Here is a 16,410-nt window from a genome sequence, read left to right on the forward strand (position 1 = left end):
CGAAACCACATACATATATAAGGAACCTACCTCATGAGTCACTAAAAGAGAGAAAGCATGTGAAAATGTAAATTGATGCAAAGTCAAAATGCCAACCATGTAAAAGAAACAGGAGTTGATGTCGAGAATGAATATTAGCATCCTGTCCAAGTGGCATAGAAAGTTAATGACAAATGAGACTTGGCATGGTTGGGCCACTTAGAAATCGAAGAGGAGAGAAAAATCGACAAAAAAAACCAAAAAAACCCACAGGATGGAGGTTTCCAAAGAGAATGATCTGAGTCCTGTGGGATTAAAGAGGCCAAAAGGAAAATTAAGGAGGCCTAGAAGATTTTTCCAAAATGCTGTAATTTGGCCAGGCAAGTTGCCAGGCAGATACCCAGTTAACACTGGCTTAATTCTTCACTGGTTCTAGGAATCACTGCATAGTTGCAATTATAGCCCACATTTTGTTAAATGTAAAATATATTCTTTCTCATAAGTTTTAATTCATTTTCTAAGGTGAAGTACCAAGCATGACTTTTGGAAGTTATTTCCTTTGAAGCACTGGACTCTATTGCCCACCATCCCTGAGAACCACGTGGAACTCCCTTTCACCTCAGTCTTCCTCATTGGAACTGATGTCCACGTGGGCAGGTACTACATCACGTCCTGGTCACTGATGGAGCAAAGTGCTGCACACAGACCAGGGATGGATGAATAGATGGATGGATGGACAGATGGATGGATGGATGGATGGATGGATGGATGGATGGATGGATGGATGGAAGGACAGATGGATGGATAAGGAGGCGTCCATACAAAATGAGCCTTTATTTGGAGTGCGTTGAGGTGTCACGAGTACAGGCCCTGGATAGTGTGTATGGAGCTCTGCCAGCTGTCCTTCCAGCGCTGAGCCGCCTTCACCTGCAATGTGTTGTCATCCCGGATCTTCTTCAACTCCTCTTCAAATGATGCTAAATATTTCTGGGAACAAGGCAGCAGCAGGACGCGGCATGAGGAGGCACTTCTGAATTCTGTGCCCTAGAAGAACTCTGTAACGTGCTGGCAGGTAGTTTGTAACCCACCCCAGGCACTGGCAAGATTTCCATAAGTCATTTCTCATGTGATTTGCTCAACAACTGACCAGGCAGGTCCTACTGTTTTCCTTGTTCTGTAGATGGGGAAACCGAGGCTCAGAGCCTTGCCTGAAGGTCATCCAGCTAGAAAGAGGCTGAGCAGGGACTAGGATCCGGCCTACTGGACTCTGCACGCCTTCCTAACTGCTGTTCTGGAACTCAGGCTTCCTGCTTCCTCGGGAGGCTGAGTCCTCCAGGCCCTGAGCAGGCAGAGCTGCCCCCTCTGTCTGGGGCTGGACATAGTGGCCCAGTAAGGGCCAGCCCTGGGCACTGTAGGCTCTCTCAATACCAGTCAGCCTACCTCTGGGTAGGACAAGGTTTCTCTCTGGGCACCAGGTCCAAAGATCAGCACATCATCAGAACTGAGAGGGCCCACAGGTGGCATCTGGGAGTAGCCTCTTTCTCAGACAGGTCCCGTGAGTGTCTAACAGGCACGTGGGTTCTAACCCTAGCTCTGCTACTCTGTAGTAGCATAGAGGGGGGCATGTTTCTTTAAGCCTCAGTGTCCTCAGCAGTAACCTGGGGACAATTCTATCTTCCTCATGGAGTTGTTACAAGGATTCAATGAGATGCCTCATGTTGAGAACAGAAGCTACAGTAGGTACTCAGTAACTATCAGCTATTCCACCCACTACTCCTGGGGTCCCTGTGCCTCTAACTCTGTCCCCTCGCTGTGACCCAACTGTTCCTCTGGAAAACCTCCCTTCACCCTGCCCTCAGTCTGGGGTGTTCCTCTGGGCGCCTGCGGCACTGGGGCTCAGCCATCAGGCCCACGCTGTCACTGGGACTGGACATGTCCCTCTGCCTTAGAACATTAACTGTTGACACTGTGTCTGGAGCACCTTGACGTGTCATCGGCTCCAAGGGCCAAATGTCAGGGCACCTGTGATGGGAAGAGACCTCCTTCCCCAGCCAGCCAAACGGAGCTGCCCTGTGCCCCCCTGGATACCTCCAGCCCAGCCCAGCCCTTCATTCACCAGGTAGACAGCATCTCGGGCTTCCACGGCTGCCAGGTGGCCCAGTGTGGTTTTGGTGGTGGTGATCGATGAAGTTTTCCGGAGGAGAATCTTGTTTTGGATGGTGACTTCGGTGGGTTTGATTCCGGGCCACTTCCTACAAACAAACACGCATGTCAAAGCCCACAGACGTGGCTTCATCACTCACAGTGCACCCACTAACCCTGGGGGGACAGGTTAGCCTTTCTTTAAATGTCTTAATTAAAAGAAAAAAGCCTTCTGAGCAGTCAATGTTAAGTTTCTTCAAGTTCTTTTTCATATTCTCACACTGTTGAAAGCCATGTGAATAAACAGTCTTGGGTTCTGCGCGGGGCAGGGGAATGCTACGCCTCCAGCTGCTTCCTGTTCCTGGGCCTCACTTTCCTCCTCAGTCTGCCAGCCAGGTGGCAGTCACTGGTTCCTGGTCCATTTTTCCGGCTATGCTGTAAAAGCTACTGCTAAGAACTTAGCTCTGCAAATCACTGCCTTACTTCTTCCAGAGTCACATTCTTGACACACAGGGACAAGCACTTTGATAGCTCCTGGCACACATGACACAGCTGCAGTGGTTCGCAGTGCCACCAGTGCCACCAGGGACCCAGAACATGCCTCACACTGGGACAGGCCTCCCTTTCTTTGTGGGACGTTATTATGTCAACTAACAGCTGCCGAGCTCTCAGTATGTGCCAGGGGCCCTCCAAGTACAATCTCTTTTCACTTTCTCTTCATAACATCAGGTGAGGTAGGCTGTGGTACCCATTTCACAGAAGAGGAAACTGAGGCTTAGAACATAATGCCATTCCCAGGTGACCAGGTCTGTTATTCCACAGCACCGTCCTCAGCAATACAGCCATGCATATATTCCTCCTGTGCTTACTCTCACCTGCTCCCCCGTTCAATCAGGGGCTTCTCACTCTCTTCCTCCAGGGAGAGTCCGGTGAGTTTCCTCCGGATGAGGATTGATGTTTTCTGTCTGGGGGGCTCCATCTCTGGCAGGCAAGAGACAGGTTACTGACCGTGGCCTCACCACAGCCTGAGATCAAGGGGCCTACCCCCTGACTTTACAGAAATGAGGGCTTACTCCTCCCCTCCCCACTTGGAGTCTCCCAGGGGAGGGCAAAGTCCCCTCCCACAGTAAAGCTGACTATACCATATATGTAGGCTGTATTCTTAACGTTCTTTGTAATTCAAATTGAATTTCTTACTGTACTATAATAAATATTTAGTGTCTTTGTAATAAAATAATTTAGTAAAAACATATTTTAATTACTTAATAGATTCGTGATAAATGGATAACGTTTAATACATGATTTGAGTCTTTGTATAGTTATAAAAGTAATATGCACATTATAAAAACTTTAAACATCACCTAACCTGGAAAAAGAAAAGATTCTAGAAGTGTCTCCCAATCCCAGCCACCAGAGGTGAGTGCTGTCAACAGTCCGGTACCTGTCTCTCAGGCTCTGTCTCTCTCGTTCTCTGTGTCTCTATTTATCTCTCTGACATAGATTCATTTACATATACGTGACTACGCATGTTTATATCATGTGTGTGGTTTTTTTTAATGGTATCATATATAAGTGCTGACTGTCAATTTGTGTTTTCACGTAACAGTATTACTGGCTCCCTTTCCACGTGGGCACATATAGACCTATTGAACCCACTTTAACAGCTGTACAATATTCACTTGCACATCTGGATCATCATTTATTTAACCAATCCCCTATACCTGGATATTAGTGTAGTGTCCAATTCTTTGCAATTTCAGTGCTGTGACGAATACACTTGAAAATATATCTTTGAAAAAGTGTGCAAGTATTTCTGTTGGATAAATTCCCAGGGTAACAACCACAGTTGTGTACATTCAGAATTCTGACAGGTACTGACAGAGGGTTCTCCGAGAGAGTGATATTGATGTCACACTTCTCCAAGGGCCTCTGTGGCATTTGGGCTTCCTCACCTTCTCACCAGGGCTGGTTGCCACTGAGCTTAAAAGCCTTGCAAGGCTATTGGTGAAAACTGGTATCTTAATAATGTTTGTATTCACATTTTTCATCATCAGTCAAGTCAAGCACCTTTTACATTTACTGGCCATAGGAATTGCTTCTCTTCTGAATTGCATATGTTTGTCCTTTGTCTCTTTTTACAAATTTGACTTGTACAACAAGGATATTCGGCCTTTTTCTGATCTTTAGGTTATTAGGAATATTTTTCCAGTTTGTAGTTTGTCTTTCCATCTTTCGATATTTTTCCTTGTTTTTCTTTTGGCCACAGAGAAGTACCAGCCATTTCCTTTACGGTTTCTGGCTCTCATCTCGTAATTAGGAAAGCTCACCCTATCTCAAGATCATGAAAAGATTTACTATTAGGGTTTCATTGTTTACATATAACCTTCGACCTTTTTGGGATTTGCTTTTAAAATAAATAAAAAAAAAGCTTACTTTTAATGAAAACAAAAACAAAAATTCATCAGTCCCCTCAGTGGAGAATCTGTTTTCATTCTGGTAGAATTGGGGGAAAGCAGAACCCTCTAGGCCCATCAGCCCGCACCTCACCAACCGCCTGGGGCCAGGGCACAAGGCCGGTGGTGCCACTTACTTGCAACCTGGATATCGTCAATGGTGACCACTTCATCTAATTGCAGCAGGAACTTCTCAGCGAAGGTGGCCAAGCTGGTGATGAAAAGCCGGCCACACTTTCTCGTAGATTCCTGGAGAAAACACAGGGGGCCTCGTGCTGCAGGGAGAGGAACTTGCCTCCAAAAGTAGGCTGAGGGTGGATCTGGGGAGCCAGCAGGTGAGACAAGACCAAAGTCATGTGTCAATGTGTCCACGTTAACTGGCATCTGGTCCTCAGCCAGGAGGCCTCTCCCAAGAGGTAGAGGTGACTTGGCTTGAAGATAAGAAATGATTCAGAAATTGCCAAGGGACAATTCACCAAAGAGGAAATAAAACTAGACCTGGATCTTGAAAAACAAAAAGTTCTCACTAGTAATTTTGTAATTAATTTAGAAATCAAAAAATTGGCAAGTTAAAGACAGCCACACGGATCATCTCCACCTGTAAAACCTGCCCCCTTTCATGCCCCATGTAGGCCAGGGTGCCAGCGCCACGCTTGGTACTGTTGGTGGGCTGTCAGTTGGGGTAAGCTCTCCGGAGGGCAGTGCAGCGCTCAGTACCCGGACCTGGGAGTGGATGGCACCACTGACCTCCAACTTCTCCCCGGTTTCCCTAATCATGGTGTCCACATCTTCCTGTCTTTTCTCTTCCATTCGACATAGAGACTCCATTTCTTGGAAACGTGCAGGGTGTCCGAGATTTGGATGGAGACTCTGGGCATTTTCATCCTTCAATCAAAACATCCAGAAATCAGCAAGGATTTTGATACCAGTATCTGAAGGTCAGGGCCAAAAAGTCCCGGGCCCATGTCCTCTGCCAATTATGGCCATGACCAGACTGAGGTGTACTCTTACCTGGGTGTCCGAAGGGCCAAGGGCAGAGGAGTGGCAGAGAAGGCAAGATAGGGGCATGGCTGGAGCCAACTCTGAGGGTAGGGAGAGGGCATCTGTGCGGCACAATCAGGGCTTTAGTCCAACGAAATCAACAGCATCCACATCCCATGGCTACAAGGACCAGGTGGACGATCACTGTTGATCTCAATGACCAGGGCCACACGGAACCCAGCTGACCCACCCATTCAATCCAACAAGGAGTGTACTGAATGTTTTCTATGAAGAAGCTATTGGCTCCACTCTCATTTCTCCAATGCCTCGTGTCCCTCAGCCCTCATCTAACAATCCCAAGCCTAGCCCATTGCATTCCCTGGGACTCAGTTCTGCCTATGCCCTGCACCCATTTCTGAATTCCCAGGGCCCCTGGTCCTGGAGAGGAAGAGCTGGTCCTGGGGCCCTCACCTTCCTTTTCTCCAGTTGCTTCTGATAATCCCAGAACTGTTCCTGGATCTCTCTGATGGAGGTGCAAAATCTTTTCCAGTGGTTCTCCTTGAAATTCTCCATCACCAGCCAACATACCTGGGGCAGCAGCTCCTCAAATCTCCTCATCTGGGCTCGTAATTCTGTCGACATTGGGGGTTGGGGGTCAGGGGAGAGGACAGACAGAAGTTGCTGAGGCGATCTCTCTAACAAAGGCCCAAAGCAGTTTCCCAAAGAGAAAGACTTGGTCTTCAATGTGGTAATAGATATTTCACCAAAAGGGACCCTTTGTTCAAACCAGCATAGAAAATAGAAAATACTGGATTAAACAAGTTAAAAGGACTTCTCTTTTATACTCTGCAGGATTTTTCAGCTCATTTAAAATGCATTGCGTCTTTTAGCAGTTCTGTCTCATCCATTATCTCTTTAAATATTGCCTCGACTCTAGTCTGTTTCCTCTCCCCTTGGACCTCTAAATAGCTATTTGTTAGACCTATTCCTTCCTCTATATCTCCTCACCTCTCTCCCCAGTGTTTATGTGTTTCTGTGTTGTATTTTGAGTTTTTTCTTTGGATCTACCTTCCAGTTCACCGATTGCAGCTCCAGCAGTGAATAATCTGATAGCAAAGCCATTCATAATTTTTAAATGTCAACTATTTATTTTCCCAAGAGAGGAGTTCTACTTGGTTCTCTTTTGTATCTACTTGGTCATTTTATTCGTCTCTTGCTCCTTACTCGTGTTTCCAATTTGCTCTTTAATAAGTACATTCTTTTATATTCTGTGTTTGAGATGTTCAATATCTGAAGTTTTTACTGGCCTCATCCTGCTGTCTCATGTTCAAGGTGCCTTTTTTCCTTGTGTTTGTGTTTTGTTTGTTTGTGTTTTTTTTACTGTGATCTCTTCTTATTCTGGGCATTTTATTTGTGGGACTCCTTGGAGGCCTGAATTGAAGGTGGGTTTTACTAGAGATTTGTAGTATCTCCACTAAAGAGGTATCTGAGCACAACTACCTAATTCAAGATCATTTTAAGCTAACGTATCAGCAAGAGGTCTTTGGGACGATCCACAGAAACAAAGTTGAATTCAGGTCTATCTTGGTGTGACTTCAGGTTTAAAAACCACATAACAGCTGGCTTATAGTCATGGATTCTCATTGGAGTTTTTCTTCTTCTTTAGCCAGTACCAAGGTTTTTAATAAACAGTCGACCTTCTAGTTGTGGGGCTGAGAGAGGTGGTTTTTGTCTCATTCACCTCACTCCGCAGGTGGAGTCCCAGTTTTATGTGGCATGTGTCCTTTTAGATTTTCCACCTCGGGAGGGCTGAGGCTTTGTCTCCAATGCCCTGAAGGCCATGAAAACAAGGAGTCAGTGAAGCCCTTAGGGCAAAAGCCAAAATTACTGCTCAATTATAGTTCTTATTTTGTTTAATTTTGAGGCCTTGTGTGTTTCTTACTTTATAGCTATCTCAATGCATTTAAAAGAGTTCATCATAAAAAAATTCTATCCAGCATTTTTACATGTTTCCAGTGGGAAAGTTGGTCAGGACACTGGACTCACAAACTGTAGGAAATGGAAGTGTTCATTTCATGTGAACTATGAATCTTCCAGAGAGGGACATAATTTGCTGCATTTCTTGACCATGGAAACTTCCTTTTGAGGAGGGTCATGTAGGACGGGATCCCACAGAGTTCACTTGGGGGAAATTCTGAGCTAGAGAAACAAAAGGGTGTCTGTAGTCTCAATTCTGGTCATTGCCCAACCACATAACAAGAACTACGGCAGACTGTTTCTCTTATATATGGCAGGTCTATGCAAGGGGCCTCATCCTCAAAAACGCCTTGTATGGTGGGTTTTGCCTTTATCTCCAGTTTACAGACAGGGAAAGTGAGGTTCACAGAGGCGAGGTGACTTGGTCAAGGTCATGCAGCTGGGAGATGGCAGTGCTGGGTCATGACCCCAGATCTGGCTGTCCCCCATTCCTCTCCCTCTTCTACCCTCAACCAATGCAGCAGGCCTGTGATGGTCGCTCACGTTCCCTGCCTTAGAAGCAGGAAAAATTAGGACTGACAACTGCATGAAACAGACGTAGAGGAACATGGAGAAATGGGCAAAAGGGAGGCCAATGGACATGTTTTCTCAGCTCCTTTAATGTCATTGCAGTAAATGTAAATGGCGAGGTGTATTCTACCTGCCTGTTTTCATGTCCCTATTCTCCAGGAGGCTGCTTCTACCAAGTTCAACATAGCCCAGCATAGGCCAGGCACTCTGGACGGATTCTTCGAATGATTAAACACAGAGTTACCATAGGACCCTGCAGTTCCATTCCGAGTTATACACCCAAGAGAAATGAAAACATATGTCCACACAAAAACTTGCACATGAGTGTCCATAGCAGCATGATTCACAGTAGCCAAAAGGTGGAAATAACTAAATGTCCATCAATGAATGAATAGATATACAAAATGAAGTAAATGCATACAATATAATATGATTTAGCCGGAAAAAGGAACCAAGTGCTGATACTCTAATATATACCCTGGATGAACCTTTAAAACATACAAAATGAAAGAAGCCAGACACAAAAGACCACATACTACATGATTCCATTCATATGAAAGCCCAGAAGAGGGAAATCTACAGAGACAGAAAGCTTAGTGGTTGCTTAGGGCTGGGGAAGTGATGGAGGGACAAGGGATTCTAAAACTGACGGTGGTAATGGTTGTACAACTCTGAATATACTAAAATCCATTGAATTGTACACTTTATATGGGTGAATTGTATTATAAGAATATCTCAATGAAGCTGTCAAAAATATCTGCAGCAAACAAAATATTTTTAGTCATACAAATCTTCCCTCAAGGAAAGGGAAACTTTGGGGGTGGTGCACAGGCCATCGTTGTTTCTCCCAGTTTAATGTGATCAAGGCTTTGACCTAATTCTAAGATGTGTGCTTTACACAGGGAGGCTCCCCTGCCTTCCCCGGTGACCTCCAGGTTAGGAGGGTAACATCCATGCCGTGAGGTCCAGGCCGAGCTCAATCAGTGGCTTCATGTCACCCCCTGCCCGCACCCACCTATGAGGCAGGAGTTGTGGTACTCGTTGGTCTGGCTCTGGTACTCCAGAATCTTCTTGCCGATGTTCTCCGCGCACTGGTCGAAGGTGTCGTACATGCAATCGGGCCTGGTGACTGAACGCTTCTCTTTGCGGTAAAACTCCTACAAGAGAGGGTTGACCGATGTGTGGGCAAGACCCCTGCATATGGGACTCTGGCCCACGCTCCTGGTGTCCTTCACCCTGCTCTCGACACCCCCAGCCTTCTCTCTTGCTGTCCCCTATGCCGGCGATGCCGACTGCCTGTCTGTCTGCCCTTTTCAGCACCGCCAGCACTGTAGGGCTATGTGAGTAAATGGCAAAATTCAAGACCAAAATGGAATCTCATTTCAATGGCCAGGTTGAGAGCTTCCTATAGCACCAAGCTGGGTACAGGCTGTGGGTCACTAATATGCATGACCCGGAGGCCCTGCTCTGAAGGACTCACAGCCCAGGAGGCGGCAGACAGGAAAATGCAGACACCCCTGTGTGGAGTGTGCTGGAACGGGGCGCAGGGGAGCTCCCACTGAAGGATCCCAGGTGCCACTCCCATCGCCCCGCCCACTTCCCGGGTGTTGCTGCCATGCCTGTAACCCCCCTGCTGAGCACTGGCCGCAGGGACAAGATGGGCTTGTTCCGCTTGGCACACCCAGTATCTGACATACGGTTAGTGTCCGAGAAATATTTGGTGGCCGAATGAATGTGTAAATGAATGAATGAGGTTTAGGTGGGTAACCATGGTCACGGGAGCTAGAATCCCCTTTTCTCGGTTTCACCTGCAAGGCCATTATCAGCAGGTTGTGGGAGGCAGGGGCAGCTGGGGACATGTGGTCCGCGGCTGGCAGAGGGGAAGGCCAAGACCTGTGGGCAGCTGCCCTCACCTCCACGATATTCAGCAGCTGCTCGTTTTTCTCCCAGAGGAGGGTCAGGATGATCCCTTTAAAGTCCCTGCAACACACACGAGACAAATCCCTGAGGGGCCTGGTCTAATCACACCAACTGGTGCGGACAAAACCAAATGGACAGACTATTCCAAGGCCTCAGCAGCGCAACCAGAAGTGGAGCTGGACTGTTCATGGGATGCCCAAGCATGTGATGCCCACCGACTATTTCTATTTGTCAAGGCTAATGCCTCTTGGATGTGACGGGCTGGGTTTTGCCCCATTCCAAGTCTATTCTCCTTTGGCCTCCTCACTCTTTGTCATTACTCACTCCCTCCCCAGAGCCTTTGCACACACTGATTCTTTTCCAGAGAACACTGCTAACTTCTCTTCTTGCTCACATTTGTTGTTGCTCTTCCTCAGACCCCGGTTTGGTGGCAATCCCTGACTGCCTCGTTCCAAAGCTCCCAGAGTGGCCCTCAGCTCTATAGCACCCCGCAACAGGGGTATTTGGGGTTGCTTTGGGTGACTGGCTGATTAACCGCCATCTCTCCCAGCAGGTGGTAACACCCACCATGACGCGGACCATGTGTGTCTGTTGTTCTTCATGACGGAACCCCCGCCCCAGTGCAGTGCCTGTGCCTATCTGCGCCTCAGCACTGGTTGAAAGAAGCAATATGGTTTCTTATAAATATTAATCAAATAAGCAGGACTTCCTGTAGGACCAAACATTCTCCTTCTAGTACCTCTGGCCTTAGATAACTGCACAGGGTTCAGTTAAACCAATTTGCACAGATCCTGTGGCTATTCCTGTCCAGTTAGGTCACCCAACTCTGTAGTAAGAGCGAAGTAAAGGACAGATGTATTAGAACTACGTGTGGCTGTAGGACACTTGATTTTTCATAATTTTTATAAAGTGATGCAGTGACTATTTATAAACACACCGTTGTCAGCCAATTTCTAAAATATATGTAACAGGTCACTTGATCTTTCATTTTAAAATTCCTTCATCATAATTAAAGAAAATTGAAAATATGCTAAAAAAACAAGAAGGAAAAATGAAATGATAACATTTTATTGTACTGCCTTTTGCTGATTTTAAAATAGGTTTGCAATTAGGTTCATGTATCTCTTACATTCTGCTTTTCTTGCCTTGAGCAAGAGGAGGGACTCACAAAGACTCTCTCCTTGACCAAACTTTAGACAGGCTCCTCTGAGCCCACTTTTCAACTAGACCTCATCCTTGGGCCTTGTCTTCCGCTTGCTAAGTCAGTTTAGAGACAACCCACCCCTGAGAGCTGATCCCCCGGCCGGCCTGCCTGCAACAAGTATCCTGTTAAGTAGTTTTAGCAGGGATCCCACTACTCTTGAATTTTCCATCCACTGACCCCACCCCCACCCCCACTCTGCCATCGGCTATAAATCCCCACTGTCCTTGTTGTTTCCTGAGTTGAGCCCCATCTCTCCCGTTTCAACAGTGGGGACACACTTAATGCCATGGTCCCATATAAAGTCCTCCTCATTGTTTTAACGAGTGTCAGAATAATTGTTTCTTTAATACCTCCCATCTGCAGTGCCTGGGAGGTCTCCAGCCTCCTCTGATAAACTGGGAATTTCCACTAAAATCTGTGTATAGATTGGTTAATCTCAGGCAAAATATGGGATGGATCTGTTCCCTTTTCACTTCTTTGCATTCTAGTGAGAGTGTTTTCTCCATGTGTTTTTCCTAATTTTATTTCCTGCTTTGGGCATGGTCTCTTCAAATTCTCCCTTTACCCTACTCACTGAGTTCTCAAGGTTTCCTTTGTATTAGGTTGGTGCAAAAGTAATTGCTGTTTTTGCAATTATTTTTAACTTTTTAAACCACAATTACTTTTGTACCAACCTAATAATTTGCTGGGGGAGGCGGGGAGCCAATTTGTAAAGGCCTTTTTCTTTGTTGTCCTTATTTACCACCATTGTTTCATGGCTGATTGTTAACTAACTTTTAATTGCATTTTAACCCAGAGGAGTTTAAAATGTTGTTTGCCAAGTGTTTTCATCTTTTTCCTTGTGATTTCATCTAGTGCTTCTCAGTGTGAAAGTCTTGTATTAAGGGAGGCCTGTGGGTGACACTTGGGAACCTGCGGGCTCCTCCCCACAGCTCTAAGAGAAGGCTTCTCTTCTACCCACTGTGCAGAGAAGACTGAGGCTTGGGGAGAAGTCTCTTAGCCCCAATGTGAGGGTAAAAACATAACCATTCTGATTCTATTTTCTGAGCAATTAACCACTGTGTAAAGCCAAGAAAGTCTCCCCTTTTTCAGAGATTTAATAAATGCTCAATTTATTTATTTTCTGTTTAGCCTATGACTTTTCTTTTTAATCACTAAAAAGCTGTGGTGCCTCCAATACCACGGATATCATCCATGCCACTCTGCCATACAAAAGAATGAACTATTGATACACGTGACAACTTGGGTGGATCTCAGTGGCCTTATGTTGAGTGCAAAAAGCCACCCCGAAAAGCTCATATACTGCATGAGAACATTTATATGACATTCCTGAAGTGGCAAAAGTATAGGGGTGGAAAACAGATTCGTGGTTGCTCAGGGCTAGGGATGGTGAGGGCGGGGTGGATGTGGCTGTAAGGAATAGCAGGAGGAGAGCTTGGTGGTGATGGAACAGTTCTGTTTCTAGATTGCGATGGTTACATAAATCTACACATGGGATAAAATGACAGAACTACGCAAAACTGAGAGCGAGTCAGGTTTTAATGCTGTGGAATGTCTTTGGGTGTGTCAGGCAAGGGAGTGTCTACCTGCTGATTTGGACATGACTTCTGGACTGCCTGCTGTAAACGCCACCCTTCTTTGCACATTCACAAAACCCTAGCGAGGGGACCATTGGGGCAAAAAGACCAATGAGTACGGGGTGCTGTCCCTGATGGTGGGGAGGAGGACTGGTTGCAGACCTGCGCTTTCAGTTTTCTGAAGCTGACATTTTCCTTTGTTTGAAATGTAGCCATATTAAGTGGAACAGATTTTGTTTTAGTTACTGAAATTAAAATAAAAGAGGAATGGGGGAGGGGGAAGCATTTAAAAAAAGACACAGAAACCAAACCTCAAAGGGGTATGGTGCTCTGTTACCACACAACGCTTAGTTTGGAAAATGTGAAATTTTGGTGAAAATCTCTCTCACCAAATTCAGGTGAAATGGGCTGAGACAAACTGACCTTGACCCCTACCTGTCCCTTCACTGACCCCTCCTGCTCTGCCCCCTACGTCTTATTTTTCCCTCAACTGAGTCAGGTTTAGCTGCCCCCAGATGGAGACAAGAGGTGAAAATGGAGGTAAAGGAAAAGGCGTTGTCACTTACTCAGCCCGAGGAGGTGGCCTGTCCCCAAGCACCTGGTACTTTTTGTCCATTCGGTTGGGCTTGGTGTATCGTGAGGTACTGTGGGACAAAGGTGGGTCAGTGCTCTGGAGGCTGAGGACAGGTGCTGGCAGATCTGAGCCTGCGGGAACCCCCTGCTCCCCCTTCCCCGATTGCTAGAGATGTTGGGCCAGGTCGTGGGGCGACCTGATGTCCATGTCTGGGGCCGAATCCTTCAAGATGCCCCTCTATTTCTCGATAGTTCTGGAGACAACCATGCTATGGAGATGGAGCCCTTACCACTAAAACCCACCCAAGCTCACTGATAGGGGGCAAGGGGTAGAGGCGCTCGATCCCAGAAATTTGAATCCTTGCTCCTCTGTGGTGAGGCCCCAAAGAAAAATAGGTTGAGCCACATATAGGGTTGCCAGATTTTCAAATGAAAATACAATACACCCAGTTAAACTTGAATTTCATACAAGCAACGAGGAATTTTTAGTATGTCTCATGCAGTATTTGGGACATACTTATACTAAAAATAGTATGTGTCATGTGTCTGAAATTCACATTTAACTGGGCATCCTGAATTTTCACCTGGCAGCGCTAGCAACATAGATTTCATACTGAACATACAAATGGACAAGGGCTGGACCACATATACATACAGAGGTCTGCCCCACAACCTGGAGCGACCTGCCTGAGAAACCAACTCCTTATTACAATAAACAACTTGGGAAGCCAGCGCGCTATAAGTCAGACTTGTGGGAAGTCAGATGGTTATCCTAGTGACAATCCACAAAGCTAAACAATAACTCCTGCAACAATCGGCCCCACGTAACCAAGAATTCATTAATAACTGACGACTTCCCTAAATGTTGTCCCTGCTTCCAACTTAGCACCCACCAGAGAAAGCCAAAGATGCTCACCTAACCAGTCACATAGGGGGCCCTGCTGCTGGCCTGCCTGCAGCTCCCCTGTGCCAACGGCCTCCAAGCAGGCACCCCTGAATCCCCCCTTTTCTTCATTACACAGCTTTGCCACTCCTCTGCCTGCCTTTGAGTCTCCGCTAAAAGGCAAGTGTTGCAGCTGACTCCCTTGCTGCAGCAAGCTCTGATAAACAGCCTTTGCTTTTCTCATTTGGTTGGTCTTCATTTGTTCCCACTTTGCAGGTGGCATGCATGTTCAAAAAGACCTTCTGCGGGTATGCAAAGCAGGAGTTTCCTCACTGCCACTTCCTCAAAAGCAGGAATTAAACCACATCAACAAGGGCTCACAGAAGACCCAGAAAGTTGGCTCAGCCACATGGCTTCTAATATCCACCTTCTGGCATATCCACGCTGGGGATCAGCCAGGGCCCACGCTCACTAAGCCATGAGTCTAACGACTCCGACGGGGCACAGTGGGCAGAGTGCATGGCCAGGATGCAGATGTCTGGGACTCCTCCTATGGCTCCATATTGTCACTGAAGGAAAGCCACCTCCAGTGTCCCTCATTCTGACAGGGACGATGTCTGTGGGAAGGTAGCAGGGCTTGGATCCACCTGCCATCACCATGGAAATCCCATGAACTCCTAGACAGGGTCCCCAAATAGGAGGTCTGCGTGAGCCGAGTGACTCAGCAAGAAAGAACAGATATCACCAAAGCCAGCATCAGAGCTGGCCCCTCACTGGATCCCTTGCATTCTCAGAGCTATGAGCACAGGCAACACATTCTGAGGCTAGATCCTGGTAAGGTGACAGGGTGGTCTCTCGCCTCCGTCTAGGGAGACGGGGTAGGGGTCGGGGGAGGGCAGGTCCTGGGCAGCCCGGCAGCCCTACCTCCCTGCTGAGATGGCACTGGTACTGGACAAGGCCTTCGTGGAGTGTTCTCCCCGGTTCCGGTGTCGCTTCAAGCCTTTGCATGACAATTGCCCAGGACAAGAGCAGAGGAGGCAAGGTGAGACTGGGCCAGGTAGCAACACTGGCTTCCTCCCCACCGGTACCCTGAGACCCACGGGCCTGCTTGTCTCTACCTGTCTGACATTGACCTTTGTCACATAGGGGCGTGGAGCGTCTTGAGTCCTGAAGTCTGAAACCGAAGAAAAGGGTGTGAGCATTGTTCCCGGGGACCATGAGGACAGCTCCGGCCAAGCCCTGGGCACCACCCCAGTTAGCACATGACACCACGTGACTCCATCCTGCCATAAGCCCATTTCAGAGGACAAAACTGAGGCTCTGAGAAAAGAAGTCCCTTGCTCAAGGTCACAGGCTTTCAGGGGTGGGCTCATATGGGAACCCAGGGTATGGGACCCCAAAGCCGGTCCCCGAAGGCTCAGGGTGTGGGCTGTGGTGTCGACCCCCCCACCCCCCGTGCACCCCAGCGCCACTCACTGCAGGATCTTCTTGACCACTCCCACTGCTGGGTCTTCAATCATGGGCTTCCCCATGCGACTCGGCTGGGCGAAGGACTCAGGCGTGACCATGTCCACCTTGGCTTCCTCTTCAAGGGCTTCTGAAGACACCAGGATGTCACTCTCCACCTCCAGTTCAGTCAAGATGTTGTCCTGAAGGCCACAGAGAAGGGCCCACGTGTGTGGGTCCAGCCTAGGTGCCAGGGAGGCAGGCAGGCTGGGCTCACATTCCAGGGCCACCTTGCCCAGGTGCTGCAGCGGGAGGCTAGCTGCCTGACCCCTCTGAGCCTCTGTTTTCCCTTCTATAAAGCAGTCACAGCCATATCTCTCTTAGGGGGCTACTCATTCATGCAAACCTCCAAAAATATTTCCCGAGTTCCTGCTCTCTGCATGGCTCTGCCTAGGTCCTGGGACATGGGGTAAAGAGGTCACAACATGTGACCCTTTACTTCATGGATCTTATAGTCTAGTCAGAGAGACAGACATTTAATATGTACTTCTGCAAATAAATGTTTGGTTAGAATTGGGACCAGTGCTGTGAAGAAAAATTTCTAGTGTCTTCCATGAGACGGAGGGTCACAGACCTATAAAGCCGGCCTATGGATGTGCCCGGGCCGTGCTTCTGACCAACAGACAAGTGAATGAATGAATGCGT

The 16,410-nt window shown here is 47.4% G+C and overlaps 1 protein-coding gene across 2 annotated transcripts in view; it reads right to left on the reverse strand.

Annotated features, from left to right (window-relative positions):
- Positions 1–798: 798 nt before the first annotated feature.
- Positions 799–16,410, reverse strand: part of CCDC180 (coiled-coil domain containing 180) — a 50,274-nt gene continuing 34,662 nt past the window's right edge. For both annotated transcript variants that reach the window (XM_088793371.1, XM_088793370.1), the window contains 12 exons: positions 15,736–15,908; positions 15,378–15,433; positions 15,184–15,259; positions 13,370–13,447; positions 10,016–10,082; positions 9,118–9,259; positions 6,027–6,187; positions 5,322–5,459; positions 4,712–4,823; positions 2,997–3,102; positions 2,096–2,231; positions 799–966 (listed from right to left, as the gene is read on the reverse strand). In XM_088793371.1, coding sequence (XP_088649497.1) covers positions 835–966; positions 2,096–2,231; positions 2,997–3,102; positions 4,712–4,823; positions 5,322–5,459; positions 6,027–6,187; positions 9,118–9,259; positions 10,016–10,082; positions 13,370–13,447; positions 15,184–15,259; positions 15,378–15,433; positions 15,736–15,908 — 1,377 coding nt within the window. In that variant the 3' untranslated portion in view covers positions 799–834. The remainder of the gene's footprint in view (positions 967–2,095; positions 2,232–2,996; positions 3,103–4,711; positions 4,824–5,321; positions 5,460–6,026; positions 6,188–9,117; positions 9,260–10,015; positions 10,083–13,369; positions 13,448–15,183; positions 15,260–15,377; positions 15,434–15,735; positions 15,909–16,410) is intronic.

Source organism: Rhinolophus sinicus, chromosome 16, assembly GCF_057876585.1.
Source record: "Rhinolophus sinicus isolate RSI-liver-muscle chromosome 16, RSI-T2T, whole genome shotgun sequence".
NCBI classification, from domain to species: Eukaryota; Metazoa; Chordata; class Mammalia; order Chiroptera; family Rhinolophidae; genus Rhinolophus; species Rhinolophus sinicus.